A 23,158-nucleotide genomic window follows, 5' to 3' on the forward strand; every position below is an offset into this window, starting at 1 on the left:
CACACATTTTACTGCTAACTCCAAAAAAGGCGGCTCGGCAGTGTAAAACCAGTGAAATGGGAAACATCTGCGAGATAGCGACGGAAAACGGAATGAAACATGAATAAACAAAAACATGGCGAAAGTGGCCTGGGGTTGTTACACTGTCAGATCATTTTTCCAAGCCCAACATCAAGGCTTTTGTTACAACCAAAGCGGTCATTTGCATGGAGAACCAACAGCGTTTCTTCTTCTTCAGCGTTTCCCAGATCGTAACACACACTCGGGCTCTTCCATGCACACACAGGCAAATCTTCCCCCTTGCGAACAAACAATGCCGCGAAACGCACACATCTCCGCGACTACGGAATCTACACATTACAAACAACACCCCGCTACTTAATCCTTTGCTACCGAGGCGGAATTTAGGTATAAAAATAACAGACAAACCTCGGGAGCGCTGCCCCAGCCGGAGTTGCTCTCCCTCTCCCTCTGCTCTGCTGTTACTGACAAGATCAGGCTGAGATTAACAAGTCCATGCTACTCTCACAACCTGAACTCCTCAGGTCTCCCCAGGCACTTTGCAGCCTTTAAATAATGGCAAACTTTTGGGAAAGTTAAAAAAAAAAAAAAAAAAAAAAAAAGGAATTAGAGAGATGTGAAGCAGGGCACAGGAAAGCAGGGAAGCATTGTCTGGACAATTATTACAACAACACCAAGGGGACTTGCTCTCTAGTCAGGGCTGTGTCAGCATTTCCTTCTAAACCCCTGTTTTGGAGGGAGGTGTTATAACTCAGCCACCAACACATTCTTCACAGCTAAAACATTCCCACAGGTGATTTCCCCCCCTGCTTTCCATTTTAAGACCTCTCCCTGAACCATTCAAAAAGTTACAAGAACACAGAAGTTTATGTACTATGTCAGTTCAACGTCCCCTACTTTGCACTCTTTCAACATCAATACTCTTTTTTTTAAATGAAATCTTTGCTAGCATTTGGTCTACAGTAGGAATCTGGCCCTGTAATAGAAACACATGAACATCATTTTTTGAAAACTTGGGTAGTATAAATACACAACAAACTTTTCAATAACTTTTAAGTGATTTTTTGTTGTTGTTGTTGTTGCAGCTGTCCTGGAAGATCCCAGTTCGATGGTCCAGGAGATATTAAATTGTCTATTCACAGAGAGTTCAGCACAGATCAATGTAACTCAGTTCAAACCTCTAAAGCAGCTTTGTTAAATTCACTCACCCCACTGGCTAGGAGCAAGTAGTTCTCCTGAAAGGCAAATAAAATGTCCTCCTCATCATGGCAAGGAGGGAGAACAGAATTTGTGTTTGATTTGCAATGGCTGCTTTACAATGCTGTTCTAAGAGGCAACAGGGAAGGCCAGTCTCTACTTCTATTCAGTCCTTGACCAATCAGGGTAAAGGATGTAACTGGTGATGATTTTTAGTGTGTGGATAATTTCTCCACAGAAACTAGTGTAAATAAGCCCATTTATCTGACCATGTTATATGTGCATAACTAACAAACCCATAACACAGTTCACAGTTACAAGCTCAACTACCACAATCCCAAAACAAACATTAAATTCTATCCAGATACTAGTACTAAAAAAAGGGATATAAAAATTCAAGTCCTGACAGGTCAAAGGCAGTGTTGGCCAAGGAAGCTAAAACACATGTTCTGCTGTTTCTCAAGCTATCAGAACGTGCGTACACCAGCGCAGATTTCACCACTGCAGACACTCCAAATATCCTCAGTTACACACTTGGGTATCCTTGTGCTACCTACCAAACCCTTATTCCAAAACATCACTTTTCATTTTAGAATCCTAATCTCATTAAAAATATTACAGACATAAATGTATCACTAAAGGTTACACATGTGTAACTTCTCTTACCGACATATAGATGCAATTCACACACTCTATTAGCTATGTAAATAGAGTCATTATTTCTTTAAAATATTATTCCTCTCAGCTTCCAAAAACAAATGATTGCTTGATCATCTACCACTAAACATTCATGATCAGCATAGGCCATCTAGTCCCTCCCTTGCCACACACACTATTAATACCTAACTTTATTGATGACAAGTTATTCTAACACAGTCCATGTATCCGGTATATTACATATAATACTGTTCACACTGTTCATATGATTTCTACCTTGGCAAAAATTTGATCTCATGGTGTATTTTATGCCATTGAAGGCAAAAGGTCATCAATACACATTTTCAATATATAATTACTTGCCCAAAGGAGACAAATGAAGTTTCTGTATTACTACAGCAGATAATATACAAAATATTTACATTTTGATATACATATAACCAAAGCAATTAAGCACTTGCATTGGATGTGGCATTTCTTCCTCCAAAAATTAATCTCTCTTTCAAAATGTAAACCAAAATATTTAAAACAAGTAAGGGCCTTCTGTAGGCCTACAGAATTATGTCAGCAGTGTTTAATTTCAACTAATTGTTAATTCTTATTAATAAAATATGTGAAGAGGATAAACATTAATAGGTTGTGACTTGAACTGGACAAAACCAGAAGATGCAAAATTGAAGTTGACATTTCTTCTTTCTCTCACACCACTAGGGGACAGGAAAAAAGAAACAAGATCTGGCATACACTCCTTCCTTAATTTACCCCAAGTTTACATTTCCTGGCTGTTATAAGAGTCACAAAATGATCATACAACTTAAAAATTGGCCACTGTATATAAAAAGTTAATCTGTTTTGAATTATTAATTAAATGGAAAGCATTTCAACTCTTTTAAATTAGATCAGGGAGGGTGGATTAAGCAGCAGAAACTTGGAAACAAAAACCATAGTCTTTTAAACCACAATGTCATTTCTGTACACAAATGTTTACAATACTTTTATTTATTCTGCTCTTAATTTCAATAGGCAGTTACTGATCAGTGTTCTTTAACATCATTCAGAATTCTGATTTTAACTTATTAACGTGGTTCTTGTCCACACACTTTCTCCATCGATATTTGCATGATAAACTAATTGCTGCAACCTTAAACTGAAAATATGCCAACAATGCATACACAGGCTGTATCAATATTTATACATGCAACGCAGAACATAAATTAGTTGGCATGGAACAATTAAAGCTGCCTCTCTGAAGTTGCAATATTTAAAGGTTAAAGATTAGACATGCTCCCTCTTGTGTTAAACTAAGAATACATGCTGTTTTCTGTGACATGATGGTGGCTCAGCCATCTGTTCCATTAAGCAAATACCTTCAACTTTGGCTACTCATTTCTGACAAATGTTCACCCACAGCTCTACAGGTCAGACAGACTCATTTTGACCACATAACCATATCCACCTGATTGCTTTCTATTTGTGATACGCTGTGTCAGTTGGAACAATACTGAAGATAACTATCAAGCCTATCAGTTATAAAAACTATGGTAAATTGAGATTCTTGGATATATGTAAATGGACATAGCTAAATACATTACATATAAGGTTACATATATCTAATGGTAATAGCTGTAGATTTCGCACCTGAGCCCAATAGACATTTTGTTGTAATGTATTCTTTGCTATTTTCATAGTTCGTATCATTAGCATGACTAGTACATGTATGTAATCCAGCATGTCTATTTAATTGCCCCTTAAAACATACTATGTGAGTCGTATGCGTGTGAGAGAATATAATAGGGAAACACAGTGATGCAAAGATTTGTAGCATACCATTCACTCAATTAGGACTCCAGCCCTCCAAGCTGAACAGCCCAAGCAAACCTCATGGAGCCTCAACCAAGTCAATCGACTTCAACGCACATAAATCCAGTTGTAGGATCTCGCTCTTAGCGCTTGTGTAGACAAGGAAAACAAGGCGGCTGAACACAAAACTACAGGTACAGCTCACAACTATGTTTTTTAACTAATAACAAATTTTAAACAAAGACTTTGCACTCGATGCCAACAGGACAAATCACGTTTAGAAACAAGTCAGCTGGTTGCGGGCAAATTCTAGGCTCCGCGCTAGGTTTAAGCACAGGTCATGTTTTTAAACAAGCTTTGCACGTGCAAGTCTGAAGTCACGCAGAAGGCAGGGTAGAGATACGTCTTCTAAATCAGGGATTTTCAGCCTTTTTTAATAGGTGTTCCTTCAGCAGCTCCTTTTTTAATAACCGTGCCCCCAGCGGGACTGGCAAGTGGCCAGATGCAGAGCGCGGGGAGGGGGTGTCGAGCAGCCAGACGGAGCAGGGGCCTGCTCTCCTCCCGCCCCAGCCCTGCTTCTCAGGCATTGGCACCAGGTTTCCTAGCGCTAGGGTCGGAAGGGACCTGAACAGATCAAGTCCTGCCCTGCGCAGGAATGAGTGCTGGGATCATAATACCCCAGGCAGGGAGGCAGCGCCCACCCCTGCATACCCCTCCCCCCATGGGGGACATGTACCCCCAGCTGACACCCCACTCTAGACCAGCGGTTCTCAAACTTTTTGTGGTCCCAGGACCCATCTGTAAACACCGATGGCCCCAGCGGCCCTCACTCCAGCCCCACAGCGCATGGGGAAGGGGGGTGCACAAGGGGCCATCCTGCGAAGGAAAAGCCTCCATTTCCCCGTGTTTTTCTCCTTGAAAGGAGAACCCCTATTTAAAATTAAAAATAAATAAATAAAAAGTTGGCTGATCCGTTTTTAGTTTGCTCGTCTATTCTCGCGCCCCACTTTTGGGTCGCGACACGCTGCTCTCAGGGGACGCGCAAACTTTTGCGAGCCGAGCTCAGGCGCTTCGGATTTGGCTAGTCCAGCAGCGCTCAACCTGTCAGGCCAGGGATGGGCCCGACACAACCCAGCCGGGGGCCCGCAGGGTGCTTTTTTTTGTCGCTCCCCCCTCCCCAAGCAACCCCGGGCCCTGTGGAGGAGCCGCCGCCGCCTCGGGGAGCCCTGCCCCGGCCTGCCCCGCTGGCAGGCCGCCCGGGCCCCCCCAGCCCGCTCGCGCACGGAGGCAGCCACAGGTGTCCCGGGGCGGAGGAGCCGGGGGTCGGGGACTCACTCTGTCTCCGCTATTTAAACCTCTTCCCGCCGCCTCACGCCTCACTCCCTCTCTCCTCCCCGCGGAACTTACTGGGCACCGGCCCCCTCCCCCCCTCCGCCCGCACAGCCCCGCTCCGGCCAGCGGCCGCGGCGGCTCCGCCCGCCCCCCTCCACGCGCCACGCTGAGCTGCCATTGGCTCCGCGCTGTGCCCATCAGCGAGCTCTGCTCAAGCATTGGTCAGGAGGCGTGCCACTCAAAGGGCACGCCCGCCCCCCTCCTCCAGGCTCCCACCTCTGACCCGCCCTCCCCCCACGGACACCTTGGGGGGTCATTAAAACGGTGGCCAGAAAAATTTACTTTTCGGACCCGCCCCCCTGAGCAGAGGGTCGGTTCTGATTGGCTCCGAGGCCAGGCGCTGTTAAAGGATTGGGTGGCGATGTGTCCGTCACGTCAACGAGGCCCGCCTGTGAGCGCGCGTTCTTCTCTTTCATTTGCCAGGCAGTCCTGGCCCTTTCTCCTCCCTCCTCCAATCCGCTGCCCTTTGACAGTGAGCCACTTCTCCACCGAAAGGGGCTCGATGATTGGTGGAGGGCTCTCCCTTGCTACCAAGTGTTCTAGTGGAGTGTACCATGAGGCTGTTGGAAGCTGGGGGGGTAGGGAGCAGGCGGTGGTTCAGGCCGTCCCCCTTAGGGAGGAGAGGGCGGGGCGGGGCGGGAGGAAGTCCTTGCTGGCCCATCATGCCCCGCGCGCGGTAGGTCGCTCCGCGCGGGCGGGGGGGAGGAGGCGGCGGGTGCCCAATCCAAGATGGCGGTGCAGGAATCAGCTGCTCAGCTCTCAATGACTTTGAAGGTGCAGGAGTATCCCACTCTCAAGGTGGGTGCCGGGCCTGGGCCGCTCTCAGGGGCCCCCAGCCCTGCATTGTGGCCCCCAGGTTGGTGAGGCGGGGGGGGTCCTCACCCCCCACCCCAAATGGCAGGGCTGGTGCCAGGCAGGCTGGATGCTCCCCTCAGGGGTGGGAATCTGCATCCCCCGGGGGCGGGGTGGGGTGCAGGCCCCTGAGCAGCAGCTGAGTGAGGAGGGAGGGGTATGAGGGGCTGCCCTGGGAGGGGGAGGCGTGAGGCAGCGATTTGGGGCTGGGCTGCGGGCGAGGAGCGAGCTGCATGGCGTTGTTCAGAGATGGAGGGATTGGGGGGGTGGGGGATGGGGTGGAATATGGTTCCCCGGCTCCTGATTCTCCAAAGATGGAGATGAGCTGGAGGGGGCGAGGGGAGACGGATGAGCCGAGGGGCTGGGGTTCGGGTGGCTGCGTAGCTCGGGTGCTGGGGAGACACAAGGGTGTGACGAGGGAGGGGGGGCAGGGGGTGAAATGCCCTTTGAAGGGTGGGAAGAAGTGAATTGCGTATCTGGTCCCTGATGTTGTCACCAGGAAAGTGAGCAAAATTTGTTGAAGGTTGTTAGCAGTGACATTTGCTGAAACTGGGGATTGTCCCCGTTCTCCCCTGTGTCCCCATCCCCTCCCCCCATGCAGTGGGAGCGTCGTTTCGAATCTGTTCTGTATGAATTCGATCCGTCTGTTTGCTGCTGTAAGGATTTGATCCTGCACTGGTTAAGTTGGGGGGGGGGGGGGAGCAGGACTGTTTAAATAGGCCTCTTGCATCTGTAATGCCAGTGAATTCTCATGTTTGTTATTTTTTTATTTTTTTAAGGCCTAAAAGGTGCTTTGCAAAGTGCTGTGCAAAGTAAATTTGTGCTGATATCATGCTTTTATATGCAAAATGTCATGCGGTTCTGGTTTATTTGTCTTTGCAGGCTTCTGTCCATGTTATTTCTATCCATCTCTCTTGCTTTTCCTTTCCTCCTCCTCCACCGCCAGCCCTACCCCCTTCACTCCACCCTCCTCCACCACCAGTCCTGCCCCCTTCATTCTGGAGTGCTTAAATGTGACGAGGTCTGGCTTAAAATTTAAGATTTCTTAAAAAGACAGTATGATACTTTCTGCACCCAGCAACTGTGTAAAGGAATTCATAGACAAAGAAGCCCATTTTAGAGCTGTTTTACTGACACATCCATATTGTGCTTAAACAGTTTTTTTTTCTTGTGTTCTTCATTATTAACGCGGATCACTGTTTTATTTTGCTTTTTATATTTTATGTAAGGTGATTTTAGCAAGTGTCACAGATTTTGAGGATGGACTGATTATAAGACAGTTTCAAGTATACTTTTGTTCATAAGGATTTTCTTGCAAAACATTTTGAGAAGAGAATGAAATCTTACTTGTCACAAAATTATAAACAGTCTGAGATAACCTTATATCAGTAGCGTTAACTGTTGTTTGTTTAGATAGCATGTGGAATGCTTACCACTACTTCTTATCTCCTCTACCCCAGAAACTTCCTTTCTGTTGTGTGGTGCATTGCTTGCTTTTTCCTTTTCTCTCCGCCTTTTTTTTAAGGGGGGGGGGGGGGGAGGAGGATTCTGTCTAATCAGAAAATAACTGTAAAAATAGTTGTTCTGTTTCACATGTTTCTTTAAGTTTTTCTGAATGACATTTTGAAGTCTCAGCCACGTTTATGCTAAGATAAAATCCATCTGATGTTAGATGTAAAAAAGAGGAAAGGAAGAAAGAGATTGAGACCCAGGTCCACAAAGGTATTTAAGCATTTTAGATCTACTGAAATGATACAAATTTATAATGCAGTTACAGTTGTGAAATCAGTGGAAGTTAAATGCCTAAATACCTTTTGCAGATTTGGGCCTGTGTATTTTCATCTTCTGTCAGTTCTTAAGCCTCTAAAAGAACAGATCATAAAATGCAGGCATATCATTTTATGATGGCCACTGGGGTGGCAGCTCAGAGATTTTGTTCCAGCTCTGTGGACACTGGCAATTTTCTCCGATGCAAGTGAAGTAGAAAGGAATGCAAAATTATATTTATATCCTTCCTGTTTCCTCCCTTTAGCTTGCTCATGCCAACGTCACTAGATAATAGTTGTGTAATAGCTCTACATTACAGTAGTTCCAGAGAGAAGGCCTTTCATGTGAAAAGTGCTTAAAACTGTTTAGGGAAATCCCTGTTCCATAGCTGAATTGTGGTTGCTTCTGGAGTGGAAGTGCATCAGGCATTCTACAAAGTATGATTTTTTTTCAGGTGAAAGTAAAGTGACCTATTCAACTGAATCTACGAGACAATTTGAGCATACAAAACATAACAAACCAAATTGCTTTCCTGTTCAGGACACAAGGATTTTTTGCATCTGCCCTAGTAGTGATATGGGATCTCTAAAAATCCCCACTGGTAAATAATTATGCTTTTACATCTCAGCTGAAAATATAATACAGTAGAGCTTCAATTTTCTGAACTATTCAGATAGCCAAAAAATGGATGTTGCCAGCCTACATGGTTTGTGGTGCGAGTGGCAGCAATGGTGATTAAAAGCAAGAGGAAAGAACTGTCTTAACAATTATGGAAAAACAATTGAAATAATCAGCAAATTTTAAACCATGGCAAATCTGTTACCAAATTTGCTTAGGAGTATGAAGCTGGAGCATGTTCATCTAATTGCTTGGGTAATGAAGTGCATATTAATTTTTTTTAAATGAACCAGTTTTGGTCCTCATTTAATTCAGATAATTGAAGTTGCGTTGTGTATGGAAACCTCACATAAGGATTTAAAAAAACAACACGGTGGTAACATTCTTGACATAGTTCATTGATAACATATTACTAAACAAGTCATGTCAGAAGACTAGATAATTCAGCTGTTTATTTGGAAATATAATTAGCCCTTGAACAGAATTACTATGACAAAAAAAAGGGATGACTACCTATCCAAATATTTTTACCTGGGCTTGTGAGTAATGACAGGAGGAAGCTTTGAGCTGCAGCTGTAATAACTGCCAACTGAAGCAGCTACACTTTGTTAGGAAAGGAGGCAGTAGCAATGTTAGACATTGATTTCTGAAGGCCACTCTTCAACATTTGGTGTAGACAACTGATGGAGAAGTACTGGAGCTAGACCTAGTGCAGTGTTTGTTCTTGGGTGAAATGTATCCAACTTGTGTAAGTTGTCCCAGAGTACAAGAGCTCCAAGACTGGACAGGCAGGGGAAAATGCACACACGTACTAGTATCTGTTATCTTGATCCCACATTCAAGCCAACTTTCCTTCCTACAGAAACAGAGAAAGGCACACGAGACTGCTTTTGAGACATATCATGTGCTATACTAAGGAATATACTATATTTACTCAAGCCCAAGACGAGGCTTTTTTCCCCCCATTAAACGTGGGGGGTGGGTCTTGTCTTGGATTTGAGTACAAGGCAGAGGGGCAGGCTGTTACTGCAGCTCCAACCCTGGCCCTAACCCAGGCTTGAGGCTGGGGTCAGGGTTGCAGTTGCAGCTGCCCCTAGTTGTAACTGTGGCCCTACGCTGACCTTGGGCACAGAGAACATGGTGACTGGCCCCGGCCCGGCTAGGCAATAGCAGCAGCAGCTCCAGCAGCCCCGTGATAGGGGCACGTGCACCCTGGGGGACAAGTTATAAGGGGATGCAGGCAGTGGGGGACGGACAGGGGACAAGGATCAGGCTTCCTGTCCTCCCTTTGCCCCCTGATCTCCTGCCACTTCTTGCTGCAGTGGCGGGAAGGGGGTGTGAATTTAAGACAACTGTCTGATGATTAAATTCTGGACATGGGAAATCATAACACACTTATAATTTTTCCATATATAGAATTAAATATTGGGGGCCATCTTAAATTTGAGACCTTCTTGGATTCAAGTAAATATGGTTTTTAATTGTCACCCTTTTTCCTCTTCCAGGTTCCTTGGCACCACTTTTGTTTTCAAATCATACATTTTCTACAAGGCTATGTATATTTGTACACAGTCCAGCCCACTAGGGTTTCTGTAATAAAGTTATAATAATTAAACCTTTGATTTATTAAAACTGTTGGAAGTTGTTTCAAAGCTCAGAGATGAAAAATAATTAAGTGAATTTATCAAATTCTTGTAACTTTACCCTTGCTGATGCATGAATAAATAGCACTTCACAGTTTCAGTGCCAGGAACCACACTACTGAAAACTTATCTGGGTTTATTTCCCTGCATTCCCTAAGCAGTTCTTGCTTCCTCCTTATATGCACTTACCTTAGACTCTTCACAATCCTTTGCTATAGCGGTTCTTTTATTACTCACGGTGACACCTTTTCATTTGAATCTGTATGTCTGAGTGAAGAACTATTTTTGGCAACCATGTATTTGCAGGGCCTGCAAACACAGCCAGTTGGTTGTTATAAACTTAAGAAACTGTCTCTATGCTATGCATGGAGTATCTTAGCTTATGGCCTGGAAATGTGCTACATAGAATTATGCACTAGACATTAATGTAGCTTATTTCACAATCTGTCATGCCTTCTTCCTTAAGTTAAATATGGGGGATACTGGGATACCTAGTGGACACTTAAATCAATCTAGAAACAGTTAACAAGTGGGAGAACTGCTGTATAACATCACTGTTTGATCCATTTTATTAACTTTGTTAAACAAAATACAGGTAGGTACTCCTCACTTAATGCCGCCCCAGTTAACATTGTTTCCTTATTACATTACTGATCTATTAGAGAACACGATCATTTAAAGTCACGCAATGTTCAGTTATAACTGGCTGGCTGCCGCCTGCTGGTAGGTAACTATTGTGACATAATTGGATTCTCTTAACATCGTTTCACTTAAAGTCACATTTTTCAAGAACATAACTATGATGTTAAGTGAGGAGTAGCTGTACTGTAGCGTGTGGATAAATATTTAAGTTGTACTGTTACTTATGAAATGCAGCTGAGAGCCCTGATTTAACTGAGTTTTCTTTCCCTGTGTAGTCAGTCTATTTAGTAAAACTTTGGTTCTTCATATTTCCAAATACTAGGGTCCATCACTGATCTCTTGAGATCACTGTTTTATAGTCAAGGGCTGCCACTTGAACTGTGATGGAGTTGTACACTTTTTATAGGAACCCAAGATACAAAGGGTGGAAAGGGACTAGACATCTCGATAGATTGGGGTGCACATGTCATGCATTAGGTCTCTGTTGAAGTTTAGGCCAGTGGTTCTCTACCTCATTGCATTCAAGGTGCACCTCGGAACATGCCAGCTCTTGATTTAAAAAAAAAAAAAAGAAAGTAAGTAAGTTAAGGAAAAAAGAATACAAAATATTTGTTATATAATTTATATTCTTACAGTGGGTAAAAACATTTTTTAACAATATAAATTCTTATTTGAAATCCATTGGTTTTATCTTGTGAATTATATTTGAGCACCTAATAGCACTAACATTGCATGGCATACCATGGTACCCCTGAAAAGATCTTACGGAACCCCGGGGTGTCACATGACCCTGGTTGAGAATACCGAGTTAGGCATTCTACTTTACTTCTTCCCATGTGGGACCTGCTTTAGTACAATTTTTGTATGGTAATACTTCTGTTAAAAGAAGGAAAAAGCTTTAAAAGCATCTGTTGGTTTTGTTTTTGATCAGTGGCAGTTGCGAGCAAGTGTAATGCACGTGACAAGTCTCCACTCCTAAAGTATGGTGCTAAACGGACTCTAGGATGGATGCAAGTTGGCTCTGTGGAAAGATGCAGGAGTATACTGTAACAGGACCATGGTCTACCAATACGTTTATGGATTTTGGTAAACGGGGCATTAAGGGTACGCCAATAGATATTTTTGGGGCCGATACTGATATTTAAGGAGGCATATTGGCCAATACCAATCCAATTTCCAATACAGCTGCCTCCAACTGGTAAACCTGGTGTGGTGAGAGGGAAGAGGCAGATCCAACCCCCCCCCCCCCCCCTGCCTGGTGAGGGAGGGGGCAGGTGCCCAGTTGGGGCAGGGGAGTGGGGCCAGAGCTGCGGCTTGTGGGGGGAGGTGGCTCCCACCGCTGCTTGCACCCCGGGAGGGCACGGGGGGGTGCCCCCTGGATCTGTAGGGGCAGGGCGGGGCAGACTGCATCCAGGGCTGCACAGGGCTCTTCTCGGCAGGGACTGGGTTTGGAGCAGGCGCTGGCGGCACTAGAAAAATGCTGCATCCACCCCAGATTTCACCACTACCAGCCACCCGGCGCAGCCCCGGCTCAAGACCCCACATCCATCCATGTGCCGTGAAAAGTCAGGGCTGCACCAGACGATGGTGGCAGCGCTGGGAGCGAAGCAGCAGCAAAATTTGGGGTGGATGCAGCATCCTCCCCATGTCTCTGGCACCCACTCCGAGCTCAGCAAGAAGGGCCTTGTGCAGCCCTGGCCATAGCCTGCCCCGTCCCATGCAGATCTGGGGGCACGCACACCCCCACCCCACCCCCACACACACACCCTCCCAGGGGGCAAGCAGCAGCAGCAGCTGCCCCTGCACCCGCCCTGCCCAAGCAGCACATGCCCCTGCCCCCTCCCTTACTGCCACCTGATCTTCCCCCCCTATACCTCTTCCCTCCCCACTCCCCTTCTATCACAAAGGACTGACCAACTGGAGGCAGCTCTCCACGCTGCTGGCTCTGCTCCTTGCTGCCTGAGTGCCGCACTGTGGCTGTGCGCAGCACAGGCATTTATTGGCCAAATTATTGGCCCCATGGGGTTGATATTCGATACAGCATATTTTCTTTATATCGGTACCAGTCTGATATCGGACCAATGTATCGGTGCAACTCTGTGAGGAACTTGCACAGAACTTCACAGGTCACACAGTAGATTACTAAAATTTGTGTAACTATTTGGAAAAGATGAATATTTTTAGGATTATCTCTAGTTTAATTGGACTTGTTGAACGGGTGGTGTGTGTGCATGTAAGCATGAATTGAACTGTTCAAGAGAAAATTCTAGGGTAATAGATGAAGTTCTGCAAAAAAGGTAGAAAAATATTCCAAGCAATATTGAAAATGAGTAATTATCATAGAATCATAGAAAATGAGGATTGGAAGGGACCTCAGGAGATCATCTAGTCCAACCCCTTGCTCAAAGCAGGACTCTCTATACCCCAGTCCCTTTTTCCCTCGTGCACACAACAGAAATATTCACTGGTAGAAACAAACTTTTAAAAGGAATATCAACATGCATGACTTGACTTCAAAGGGAAAGGCTGTTTACTGGATATCTGCTTCTTCAGTAAAAAAAAGAACTTGCCTTTCTTTAGCTGTATTTTTATCCTAATGAAGAACTGACTAATCTATTCCATATCGAGTTTGTTTGTTTTACACAACCATCATCCCTTAATATTATCCTTATGTTCTATCTTTAAGAACTTTACTTTTTTAATTTAATGGTATTATAAAGTGAAATTGTCGTTTTGTTGTTCTAAAACAGCCATGTTTGTTACTAAGGGAAATTTTATATTCAGTTTTCCACTATATATATTTTTTCAGTTAAAATGCAAGCCAAATGTTTCTAAATTTTCATAACATAGATTTAAAAAAAAAAAAAGTCTTGCACCTACAACTAACCAGACTTTCAACAAACAACTTTTATTTTATAGTAAGACTTTTAGTCCATCCTTTTAGTCCTTGAACTTCGGCTTCTAATTCTTGGCATGAACACCTGCACAAAATTGAGCTTAAATCCAGCCCCTGTTCTTAGGCCTCACTCTCAGTATTTGTCTCCTCCCTTCTGCTTTCTTTCTTGTGGTGTTTTGGTTCCCTTACTGCACCCTTTCCTGCTATATTTTTTGTTTGTTTGTTTTTTGCATTTTGGTTAAGCAAACTCAAACTGCAGGAAAAATTTATTATTGCTGCAAGAGGCTGTAGTGGGTTATTGTATAGATTCCAGAGAAGATTGATCAGAGAGCTGGAAGTCTAGAGGCCTGTGTTTTGTTATTGGCTTTGCAAATCAGTGGCAATGTAAATTACACTCTCATTAAACTCATCTGTAATGCAAGGATGTTACTTCCAGGACAACTGAAATACTTGTTGAGATTCACAGATGAACAACTACTGTACACAAGTGTTATGTATCGTGTTACTCCTATATATAGAAATGCTGTACCTGTTGCTTGCTTTAGAAAGACTTGACTTTAGATTCTCTAAACTTGCTTCATTCTTCAGGTAGAATCCTGTGTACCACCGACTCTTCCACTTGTTTAGTCACTTGGAAGTAATATAAAATGTGGACCTTTCATATAAAGGATACGACTTGCAGTTCACACGTGTGTGCCATGGGTGGACTAACTTCTATTTCAGTCTTTTTATTATTACTATTAAAGTATTTGGGGGAGATGATCTTCTGGTTCCCTGCAGCAGTACTTTTCTTCTAAATGCTTGGACTTCTTTTTTTCTTTTTTAAAGTATGTCATTATTGCTGCCTCTCATTTCCTTTTTTTCCTTCTTTGACTCTGTCTGGGGGAGGAGAATGGTTGGTATGTATGCTGTGTGTTTAATTTAGCTGAGGTTGAATTAACGGTTTGTAAAGGCAAGGGGGCCCGATCTGTAAATACATTAACCTGTATGTGGTGCTTTTCACATGTTTGAAAGCATGTGAAAACATGATTGAAAATAAACTTCCATTTTTTTTACCCATTAAACCAGGTCCTTAGATGCAACATTTGGTTTTTAGTTCTCTCACTCAACAGTAGGCTGATTTATGGAACTTCTTTCCCCCCCCCCCCCCCCCCCCCAATGTCCAGTTCAGTTAATTCATAATATTATTAGTAATTCAGTTTTTGATTGTTTAGTGTTGCCATGACAGGCCCAAATCAGAATTTGGGCCTTTCTTCCTATAAAAACAGTAAGGTCTGATTCCTGCTTCAGAGATATTAAAATGTACCTGAGCCTTTGTACATTAATTCGCAAGTATAATTACTGGATAGGCTATGCAGTCTAATCGTCTGTAATCTATATCTTTTAAAAGAATGGAATGAAAATGCAATAATTGTTTCTGCTAGTCTGGTTTTATGTTTCCCGTCATATGTTTAAAAACACATGCAATACATTTTATATGCATTTATCTGTTCTACGTACAGCTATTTCTGTGCGCAAAAATCTTGCATGTTTAGAAGTTTATTTTGTTTTTTTGTCAGTAGTAACTGTATTAATGTTAAGAAAAGGACATTGATGTAGATACCAGTAGTTGTAATGATTTAAAATTTCTGTGGTTAATGCTGGACTTACACAAAAACAGTAGAAGTTGGGTGTAGGGCATCATGTATGCACATATGCACTGTGACAACCATTTTAATAAACTCCCTTCTGGTTTGGCACTGCCATGGGAAAAGTTGCAGACTCAGTAACTTTATTGCCAAACATGCAATTTTGCTAACAAGGTGGCAGAATTTTTTAGATGTCTTCTTACATTTATACTGTTGTAATTGAACAGCAAATCTTCACTTGACTGTCTTGAAGTAAACCCAAAACTCGATACAAAAATGGCACCTAGATGGTACTGAAAAGTTAAAATTAACAGGAAAAGTCTGGTAGCTGAACCAGAGCTGCGTTCTTTGACAGAAGTGGGGGGGGACCCATTGTATGTGTTGTACCTGCTTACAGTTGTATGGAGCACAATTGTCCAATGATCTCCTGGCAAGTAAAATAATTTCATACGTAGGGAAATAAAGGCAGAATAGAGCTTTGTATAGTCTTAAAGTCAGGCAGGGTAGAAATGCATTTTATAGACCAGTGATACTCAAGCTTTTTTGCCAGTGAGCCAGATAGGCAGTGTCCAAGCCATCCACGGGCTGCATCCAGCTAAGGCATCAATCTGGCATGGGGCAGTCGTGACAGGGCTCCATCTGGTCATGTGGAGGGGGGTGCATCTTGACTCCAACCTGTGCCTAGAGGAGGGAGTGCAGCCTGACCGCAACCATATTTATTGCCACCACTCCCTTGCTGCCAAATTTCATGATCCATGAGAAGCCCTGTAGGCCAGATTCCTTTGACTCCTTGGACCACATTTGACCTGTGAGCCAGAGTTTGAGTTCCCCATTACAGACTAACTGAATTGGAGATACATAAGCTTTTATGAACAAGAACTCATGTAATCAGATTCCTGACTTTCAGACTGTAACAGCTAATTATCTGTCTTTTCTTATGGACAGCATCATGCTCAGCCAAATGAAGTGGACTGCCAAGATGGTACCTGAAGAAGTGAGCTTTTGCTCATGAAAGCTTATTGATCTCTAATTCAGTTAGTTTATAAGGTGCATTTGTACCCTGCCTTCTAAATACAAAATAGTATGTTGAGAAGGAGAGTAACTTTTCTGGATGTTCTTTTCCAATGCCTGTTTCTATCCCATTTACTCCCATTTCCTCATTGGTACTTGTGTAATAGAGTGAATTAAGCTGGGTTTATCTTTGTTTCCAATTTTATTCTCAGTCCTTTGGGCTTGCTTCTGAAGCCATAGAAGCAGTGACAGGTGGGAAAGGAAGAGCCAGCACCATATTGTATGACTAGCCAGCTCACTGAATTGAGTATCTTTGGATGTACTTGGGGAAAGTCCAAGAAAGAAAGAAAAGGGTGGGGGAAGCCCTATAAAATGGTTAGTGGAGTAGCTTTAGACTGAAAAAAGGGTCAAAGGCACTCAAAACGTAATACAAGTCTCACTTATAAACGGGGTGGATTGATTTTAGGCTATTGATTTTAATTTAATTTACATTTCTATTTTTAGCTTTTTTTCTAAAGGAAAACTTGATTTTCTTTGGTAACATTTGTAACTAAATATAGTCTTTCTGCTGAACTTAGTGCTGCTTGCTAACCAAAAAAATACACTGCCTATACACAGTTATTTAGGATAACAGTGTATTCAGGTTTTTAACTCTTTCTCTCTGCAGAAAATGATGAAAAACTTGTTGGGTGTTTTTTCACTGTTTGTTTAGAAGCCAGTTATAAATGCAAGATGTATTTTACTTGTGTATTGGTATGTTTAAAACTCAAAACATTTTTTATTTTATTTTATTTTTTTAAACCTCAACTTTTTTCAAATGTTTGTTTATGACCATTTAGATTGGTTATGCCCTGTTCACCTGTAACCTGGAATCCAAAGGAAGCAAGTACAGCCTGTAACTTGAACTGATTTTTCCTTTTGGTCACCATGTCTTTGATTCAGCTACGTGTGTGAAGTTTGAGGCTAATGCTCCAAGTCCTGAAATCAAGTGAATTTCAGCTTGCCTAGAAGAGAGAGTTTCTAGTCCATATGTTTGCCAAGAAACTTGAAGATGTGACCTAGAGTGTACTCTAGACTATCAGAAACCAGAAGGCAACTAAAGCCTAAAATGTATTATTTACAAAAAATCTCAATATTGAGTGCTTGGTGAAGAGATTATGTTGGGAGAGGCAGAGGCTTAGAGAGAGAGAGAGAGGTTTCTGTAGAGTCATGGTACAAGTACATTTTAGAAACAAATCATTAGGTTTACAAAATTGTTTTGGATTTGACAAGATGTACATGTAAAATAGCTCTTTGTGGTCTAGTCAAGGCCAGATGCAGCTGATATGCAGCATATTTCAGGAAAAAATTAGAAGTAGGTGTCTTCCCCAAAGGGCATAAAGCACTTGCACAGTCCTAAGCTAGCTGTACAACCTACTGGGTGCTTTAACTTGCACAGGTTTAGGAGCCTTCAGGGGCTTATTCTGTAGCTGGTTCGCAAAGGAGACTGGCCATATTTTCCCTCCCTCTAGCATTATGGGTGTGATTGTATCTTCTACCACAACCCACCTCTCTCCAGAGTTATATTTTTGCATTCTCTGCAGCTGAATCAGCTGAGAATGCAGAGAACCACATAACCTGTTTGACGTATACATTTTTTTTTCTTTCCAAATCCAATACAATCTCTCCAGTCAAATGGCTTAGTTCACATTTACCTGCACTATTTATGCAGTTGTCATAGTGAACTGCCTCCCTTGCATCTCTGCTACCAATCTGGATTTATCCTCTTGCTCACTATGCTTACTTCCATCCAGCTTTGTAGTGCAAAATGTTCCTTCCTTTACATGGCCTTTTGGTCAGCAAGCTGGTTAAGTTATTGTGTAAATAATAGGTTTACAATTATCATTTTCTGTTTGACCTCTTATCAACAGAGATGGTTTAGGAAATAACGTGTGTGTGTGTGTGTGTGTGTGTGTGTGTGTGTGTGTGTGTCCCATTTCTCCCCCCCCCAAACTACAGGAAGCACACCAGATACGTTTAGTGGCTGCATCACTGGGCTGCTTAATAGAACTATATGTTCCAAAGTGCTACAATCGCTTGGTTTTATCAAATTTTTTTCATTGATTTACTATATAAAAAAAAAAAAAAAATCGAAGTGACTACCATGTCTGGTGACTCTTACACTGCCTAGCTGCCAGGTTTTATTTCAACTGTAATGTCTGAAGAACACTTTGAAAAAGTAAGCTGGTTTGAGGAACATGACTTCATCTCAAAAAGACACTATATAATGAATGACAGACGCAAGAACGTGCCCCCAAATTCTTCTGCCTTTGGACCCCAACTGGAAGTAATCTCCCATTGGAGGAGTCGAGATTTTTGGCGTGCAAGCAGATACAGGATCAAGTCCTTTATTAGCAAAGTTTATTCAAAGCTTTATCTGGAAGAGCTTTCTAAACAGTGTAGGCAGATGATTCTCTTAAACAGATTGCTTCAGTGTGCAGTCTTCAGGGCAAGGGGAGCAGTTGGCCCCTGAACAACAGTCCTGATATTCAGAATTGCCACTCCTGCAACAAACAGCTAGTATGCAGTCAAATGCAGAGATAATTTTGGTACAGAACATCCTTGAGTTAAATGATCCTTAAGGTTCCTTCCAACCCTGCAATTCTGTGATACTTCACCATTGAGAAATTGAAACTAAAACCCCCTGTGTCACCCCCCCCCCCCCCAAGTCCCACCACTTTAATGAAATTTCTGGGAGAGTAGCCTTGTTTTTAGATGATAAAGAGGAGCAAATGGCTAAAACTAAATGGATGTGTTTTTGTTTTTTTCTTGAATACATACTGAGAAAAATAACTTGATATGTAAACTCTTCCTCTGCTGTATGTTTACAGACCAATCTTTCCTTGCTTCTGTCCATCACATGAAACATATTCAGTAGTTTTTTTTATAATACTTGTAATGTGCTTGTACCTAGCAGTGCCAATTGTGAGATTAAAGGTCCCAGTATTATAGACATGGCCCTTGTGTCAAAAACCTTCCATGCTCAATAGACAAAGCATGAGAGAAAGGAACTTTTATTGTCCTTGGACAGATGGGGAAACTACATGTAGAGAGGTGAAAGCCATGGTTTTTATCCTGACTACTGAATTTGGATAGAGAGGTAGTTAGCCATGTTAGTTGGAAGACAAAGTAGAGATGCACCTTTTATAAACCAACTAAATCAGATATGCATAAGCTTTTATAAACGTGAGCCCACTTCATCAGATGATGGGGAGCAGTCTATGAAATACAAGGAGTGATTTAAACAAAACACAGGGAGAGAAGCGAGGGGAAGTGCTGCGAGAGGCATACAAATAAATCCAGAGGAGCAAGGGTCTCAGAAGCTAATCCAGGTAATGGGATAAAAATTCATAGTCCTGGTTTAGATCACACTTGCCACCAGCGAGTCTGTGGATGACTTCTTGTTCTACAATTTTGCATTCAAGGTGGGTTGGGGTTTTTTTTAAGTTCTGTTGTTTAAGGACGGCTATCCTGAGGTCAGCGGTGGGATATCGAAGGAAGTTAGTGCTCTGCCACAGGCTTGTGTGTCTTCCTGGAACTGATGTCAGATTAGTGTTTGTCCCTTCTTACAGGAAGGGATTGCCCCATCTGTGCAATGTAGACAGCAGACGGGCACTGTAAACAGGTGATGGTGTACATGAAGTTGGTAGAGGTGCAGATGACTGAATCTTGAGAGCTGCAATCTGTGTTACTTGGTCCAGTGGGTATGTGGTTTGTACTGATGAGGGGCTGAGTATGAGGGCAACTGTAGTGTATAAAAATAAGTGAAACATTTAACATTAACAATAAGGTGAAGCAGGGGTGTGTCTTGGCTCCCCGTGCTTTTTAACTTTTACTTTTCATTCCTAGTTCTTCATGCATTCAAGGACAGCATTGATGACATTTATCTTTGAACCAGACTAGATGGAGTCTTTTTCAAAATCACAAGGTTTAGAGTGAAAACCAAGGTAAAAGAAGTGGTACTGAGAGACTTTCTGTTTGCAGATGTGGCAGGTTTTCTGAGTCATGTAAAACCTTCACGATGGCAGTTAGTCTCAAGAAGACTGTGATCATGTACCAATGGGTGGAAGAACCAATGTCTGACATTGTTCTGGAGGAGAAATGTCTTTGTGTTGTTGACAGTTTTTGCTGTTTGGGTTCTATGATCAGCAGGAATCTTGACCATCAGACTGAACTGACTAACAGAATTGGAAAAGCAGCTAAGAATTTCAAGTTATTACAGAAACATGCATGAAATAACAACCAACTATCAACTAAGGTGAAGATACGAATCTATGAGACGTTTGTATTGTCATCCATGCTTTATGGTTCAGAAACGTGGACTACATATGCAAGGTACATCAAGAGATGGAACAGCTTCCATGTAAGATGTCTGCATAAGATCCTGAAAATAAAATGGAAAGACAGAATATCAAACACGGAGATACTGGAGCATTCAGGACTGACCCTTAGAAACCGCTATCAAGAAGAAGAGGTTGCGATGGATTGCCCATGTCAGTAGAATGAGAGGAGACCATGTCCCCAATAACATTTTGTATAGTGGGATTTGGGACAGCTCTAGAAAGTGAGTTTGCCCTCTGTGGCAGTACCATGGTGTGTGCAAAGATTATATGAAGTCATTCAACATCAGTGTAAAAAGCCAGGAGGATCATGCAGAATCCCATCCAATCTGGAAGGAACATCTGGCACTGGGTGCAGGTCAACGTGAAGTGGCTTTGATCCAGAGGATAGAAGCAAAGTGAGAAAGAAAAAAAGCATTCTTTAAACCTGGACTCAAACAACATGTGGATCTGTGAAACTTCTGTAACAAGCTGTGTCGCTCTTCAGTTGGGCTTGTCAGCCACAAAAAGATTCATTAGGCCTCTGACTCTGTACACCATGATCCAGAGGATCAACGGTTGCTTACTGATGAGGGGGCACAGCTTGCATCTGGGTCTGTTGCATGGCCTGGTGCCTCAGTGAGAATAGGAGTCAAGTAGCCTGTTGCTTGTGAGATGGTGTTTGAGTGAATTTGCGTGTCGGATTTGACACAGATTTGGGAGGTCTGATTTTTCAGATGATGGATTCTCAGTACCTATAAGGTGTCTTAAGGTGCTCAGCCAAACCAGAAGTCACATAAATCAAGGTTGTCAGAAGCGACTAACCAGGATTACACAAAGTCTTGAGCAGAGCTGGAAATAGAAACCTGATCTGAAATGCAGACCCGGACCTTAACTACATTCCTCTAATTTTTTATTCTTTCCTTTAACTCCAGGGATTGTCTGCTCTGAATATTTGAGCTGTGCTGGCTACTAGTGATTGGCTAGACTGCATGGTGTGCAGATTCACTTCAGCAATTGGTTGCATACAAGAGCAGTTTGCAAATGTGAAATTAAAATTCTGTTTCCAGCACATGCCTGCTAGTAATGAATATTTGCAGAAGCTAAACACAATGGATGCAAGAAGCTGAAGAGAATTTTCTTGATGAATATTAATGGAAGCATTTTGCAGTATACTATAAAAAATATAGCTCCAAAGGACCTAATTCCATAACTTGATGCCAGATAGCACTCAGAATTTTCTTTCCCTGCTAAAAAACCATGAGAAATAAGATGATCTTGGAGCTGTTAAGTTGGTCCCCAAAAAGGTGGGGGGGAGGGATTGGAAAAGATGAACATTTTCTGATGTGGGAGAAAAAGGAAAACTGCTACATTGAAGGTGAAATTGTTGATGGAGGATCAGATGAGGGCTGATGAAAAGATGCATGTTGGGGGAGAGAAATATTTAACCCATCTAAGGCTTGAGCAACTAATTTTTATTCTGTTCTTAACTAAAAAAGAGACCCTTTTTTCCCCCTCCCCTGTTAAAAACTTGTCAACTTCTCAGTGTTGAGAGATCAGTGAAGGTGATACAGCTGCAGTACGCCATTCTGTATAAAAAAGCTTTATTTGTTTCTCTTCTGGTTGCTTGGTTTTCTTTATATCTTTCTGAGGAGAGAAGGCCTTGTATATTTTATCTACAGTATCTCAGTTGCCAGTCCTATTATAGGTGGAAAAGAGGAACCAGTTTGCCATTTTGAAGCTTGGCAAGTGATTTACTTACTTTTCCCATCCCCCTGCCCTCTGTTCTGGTGGTACATAGCACCACATCCCAAGCTTGGATTGGTACTTCCTGGGATTGTCCTCTAGACCGTTGTAAAGACCACCAGGTTTATATCACACTTCAGCTAGCATCTGTTACAAGAGAGTACTTCTGAGCCCAGAGAATTGGGGAATAAGAGTCTGAAGGTATTGTCTTGTACATGAGGGTCCTGGAAGGAAGGTGGATGGAGGAGTACTTTGTAGATTCATAGACTGTAAGGTCGGAAGGGACCTCAGAAAATCATCGGTTCCAGCCCCCTGCACCAAGCAGGAAAGACAGCTTGGGGCAAGGTGACCCCAGCAAGGTGACTTTAGTTGATTAGAAATGCCATGCTGGAAAGGATTTGATTATATGCAGGGTGCAACACACTGATTTATTGTGGGGAGAGGGGCTCATTTTTCTTTTTCTTTTCATAAAAAATACTATAAAATCGGTCTGCTAATTATTTTCCTGTTGATTGAAGACACAATTCAGCTAGCATGAATGTGGTGAAAATTGGCTCTTAAGAACTTTTTATCTTGAAACAATACATAAATAATTACATAGGGAACCAGACAGGGATGTTTTTAGATCTGAAGTTCTTGTTGCTGTGGTGACTGCTGGAGCTGTGAGGTCATACAACCTAACATATGAATTACTCACTATGAGCCCTCTGTGATGCAGGCAAGCTGGTGGACACGGTCTAAAATTTACTGTAAGTTGCTTTTAACTCCTCTTATACCCTTTGCAAGTGGGGGGATAGATTACTCCCAAATTAAATGTCATCAAAATTAACTGTTTCAAAAGTTTTTAAACCTGACCGTGACTTAAAATAGAGAGAGAGAGATGGATAGATATCTCAATCAATCAGTCAATGGCCCAACTGACTCTCCCCA

At 42.6% G+C, this 23,158-nt stretch overlaps 2 protein-coding genes across 9 annotated transcripts in view; one reads left to right on the top strand and one right to left on the bottom strand.

The window, feature by feature from the left end:
- The window catches only part of CTBP1 (C-terminal binding protein 1), a 430,675-nt gene extending 425,593 nt beyond the window's left edge, over nt 1-5,082 (bottom strand). For 2 of the 6 annotated variants that reach the window (XM_019478523.2, XM_059721474.1), the window contains exon 1: nt 5,011-5,074. The gene's annotated coding sequence lies outside the window, so the exon portion shown is untranslated. Of the gene's footprint in view, nt 1-429; nt 528-5,010 lie in introns of those variants that run through there. The other 4 variants (XM_019478526.2, XM_019478549.2, XM_059721470.1 and 1 more) reach the window with 4 other exon arrangements.
- Nucleotides 5,083-5,756: 674 nt separating this feature from the next.
- Nucleotides 5,757-23,158, top strand: part of MAEA (macrophage erythroblast attacher, E3 ubiquitin ligase) — a 94,529-nt gene continuing 77,127 nt past the window's right edge. For 2 of the 3 annotated variants that reach the window (XM_006276381.4, XM_006276382.4), the window contains exon 1: nt 5,757-5,865. In XM_006276381.4, coding sequence (XP_006276443.1) covers nt 5,797-5,865 — 69 coding nt within the window. In that variant the 5' untranslated portion in view covers nt 5,757-5,796. The remainder of the gene's footprint in view (nt 5,866-23,158) is intronic. The other variant, XM_059721475.1, reaches the window with a different exon arrangement.

Source organism: Alligator mississippiensis, chromosome 2 (genome assembly GCF_030867095.1).
Source record: "Alligator mississippiensis isolate rAllMis1 chromosome 2, rAllMis1, whole genome shotgun sequence".
Taxonomy (NCBI): domain Eukaryota; kingdom Metazoa; phylum Chordata; order Crocodylia; family Alligatoridae; genus Alligator; species Alligator mississippiensis.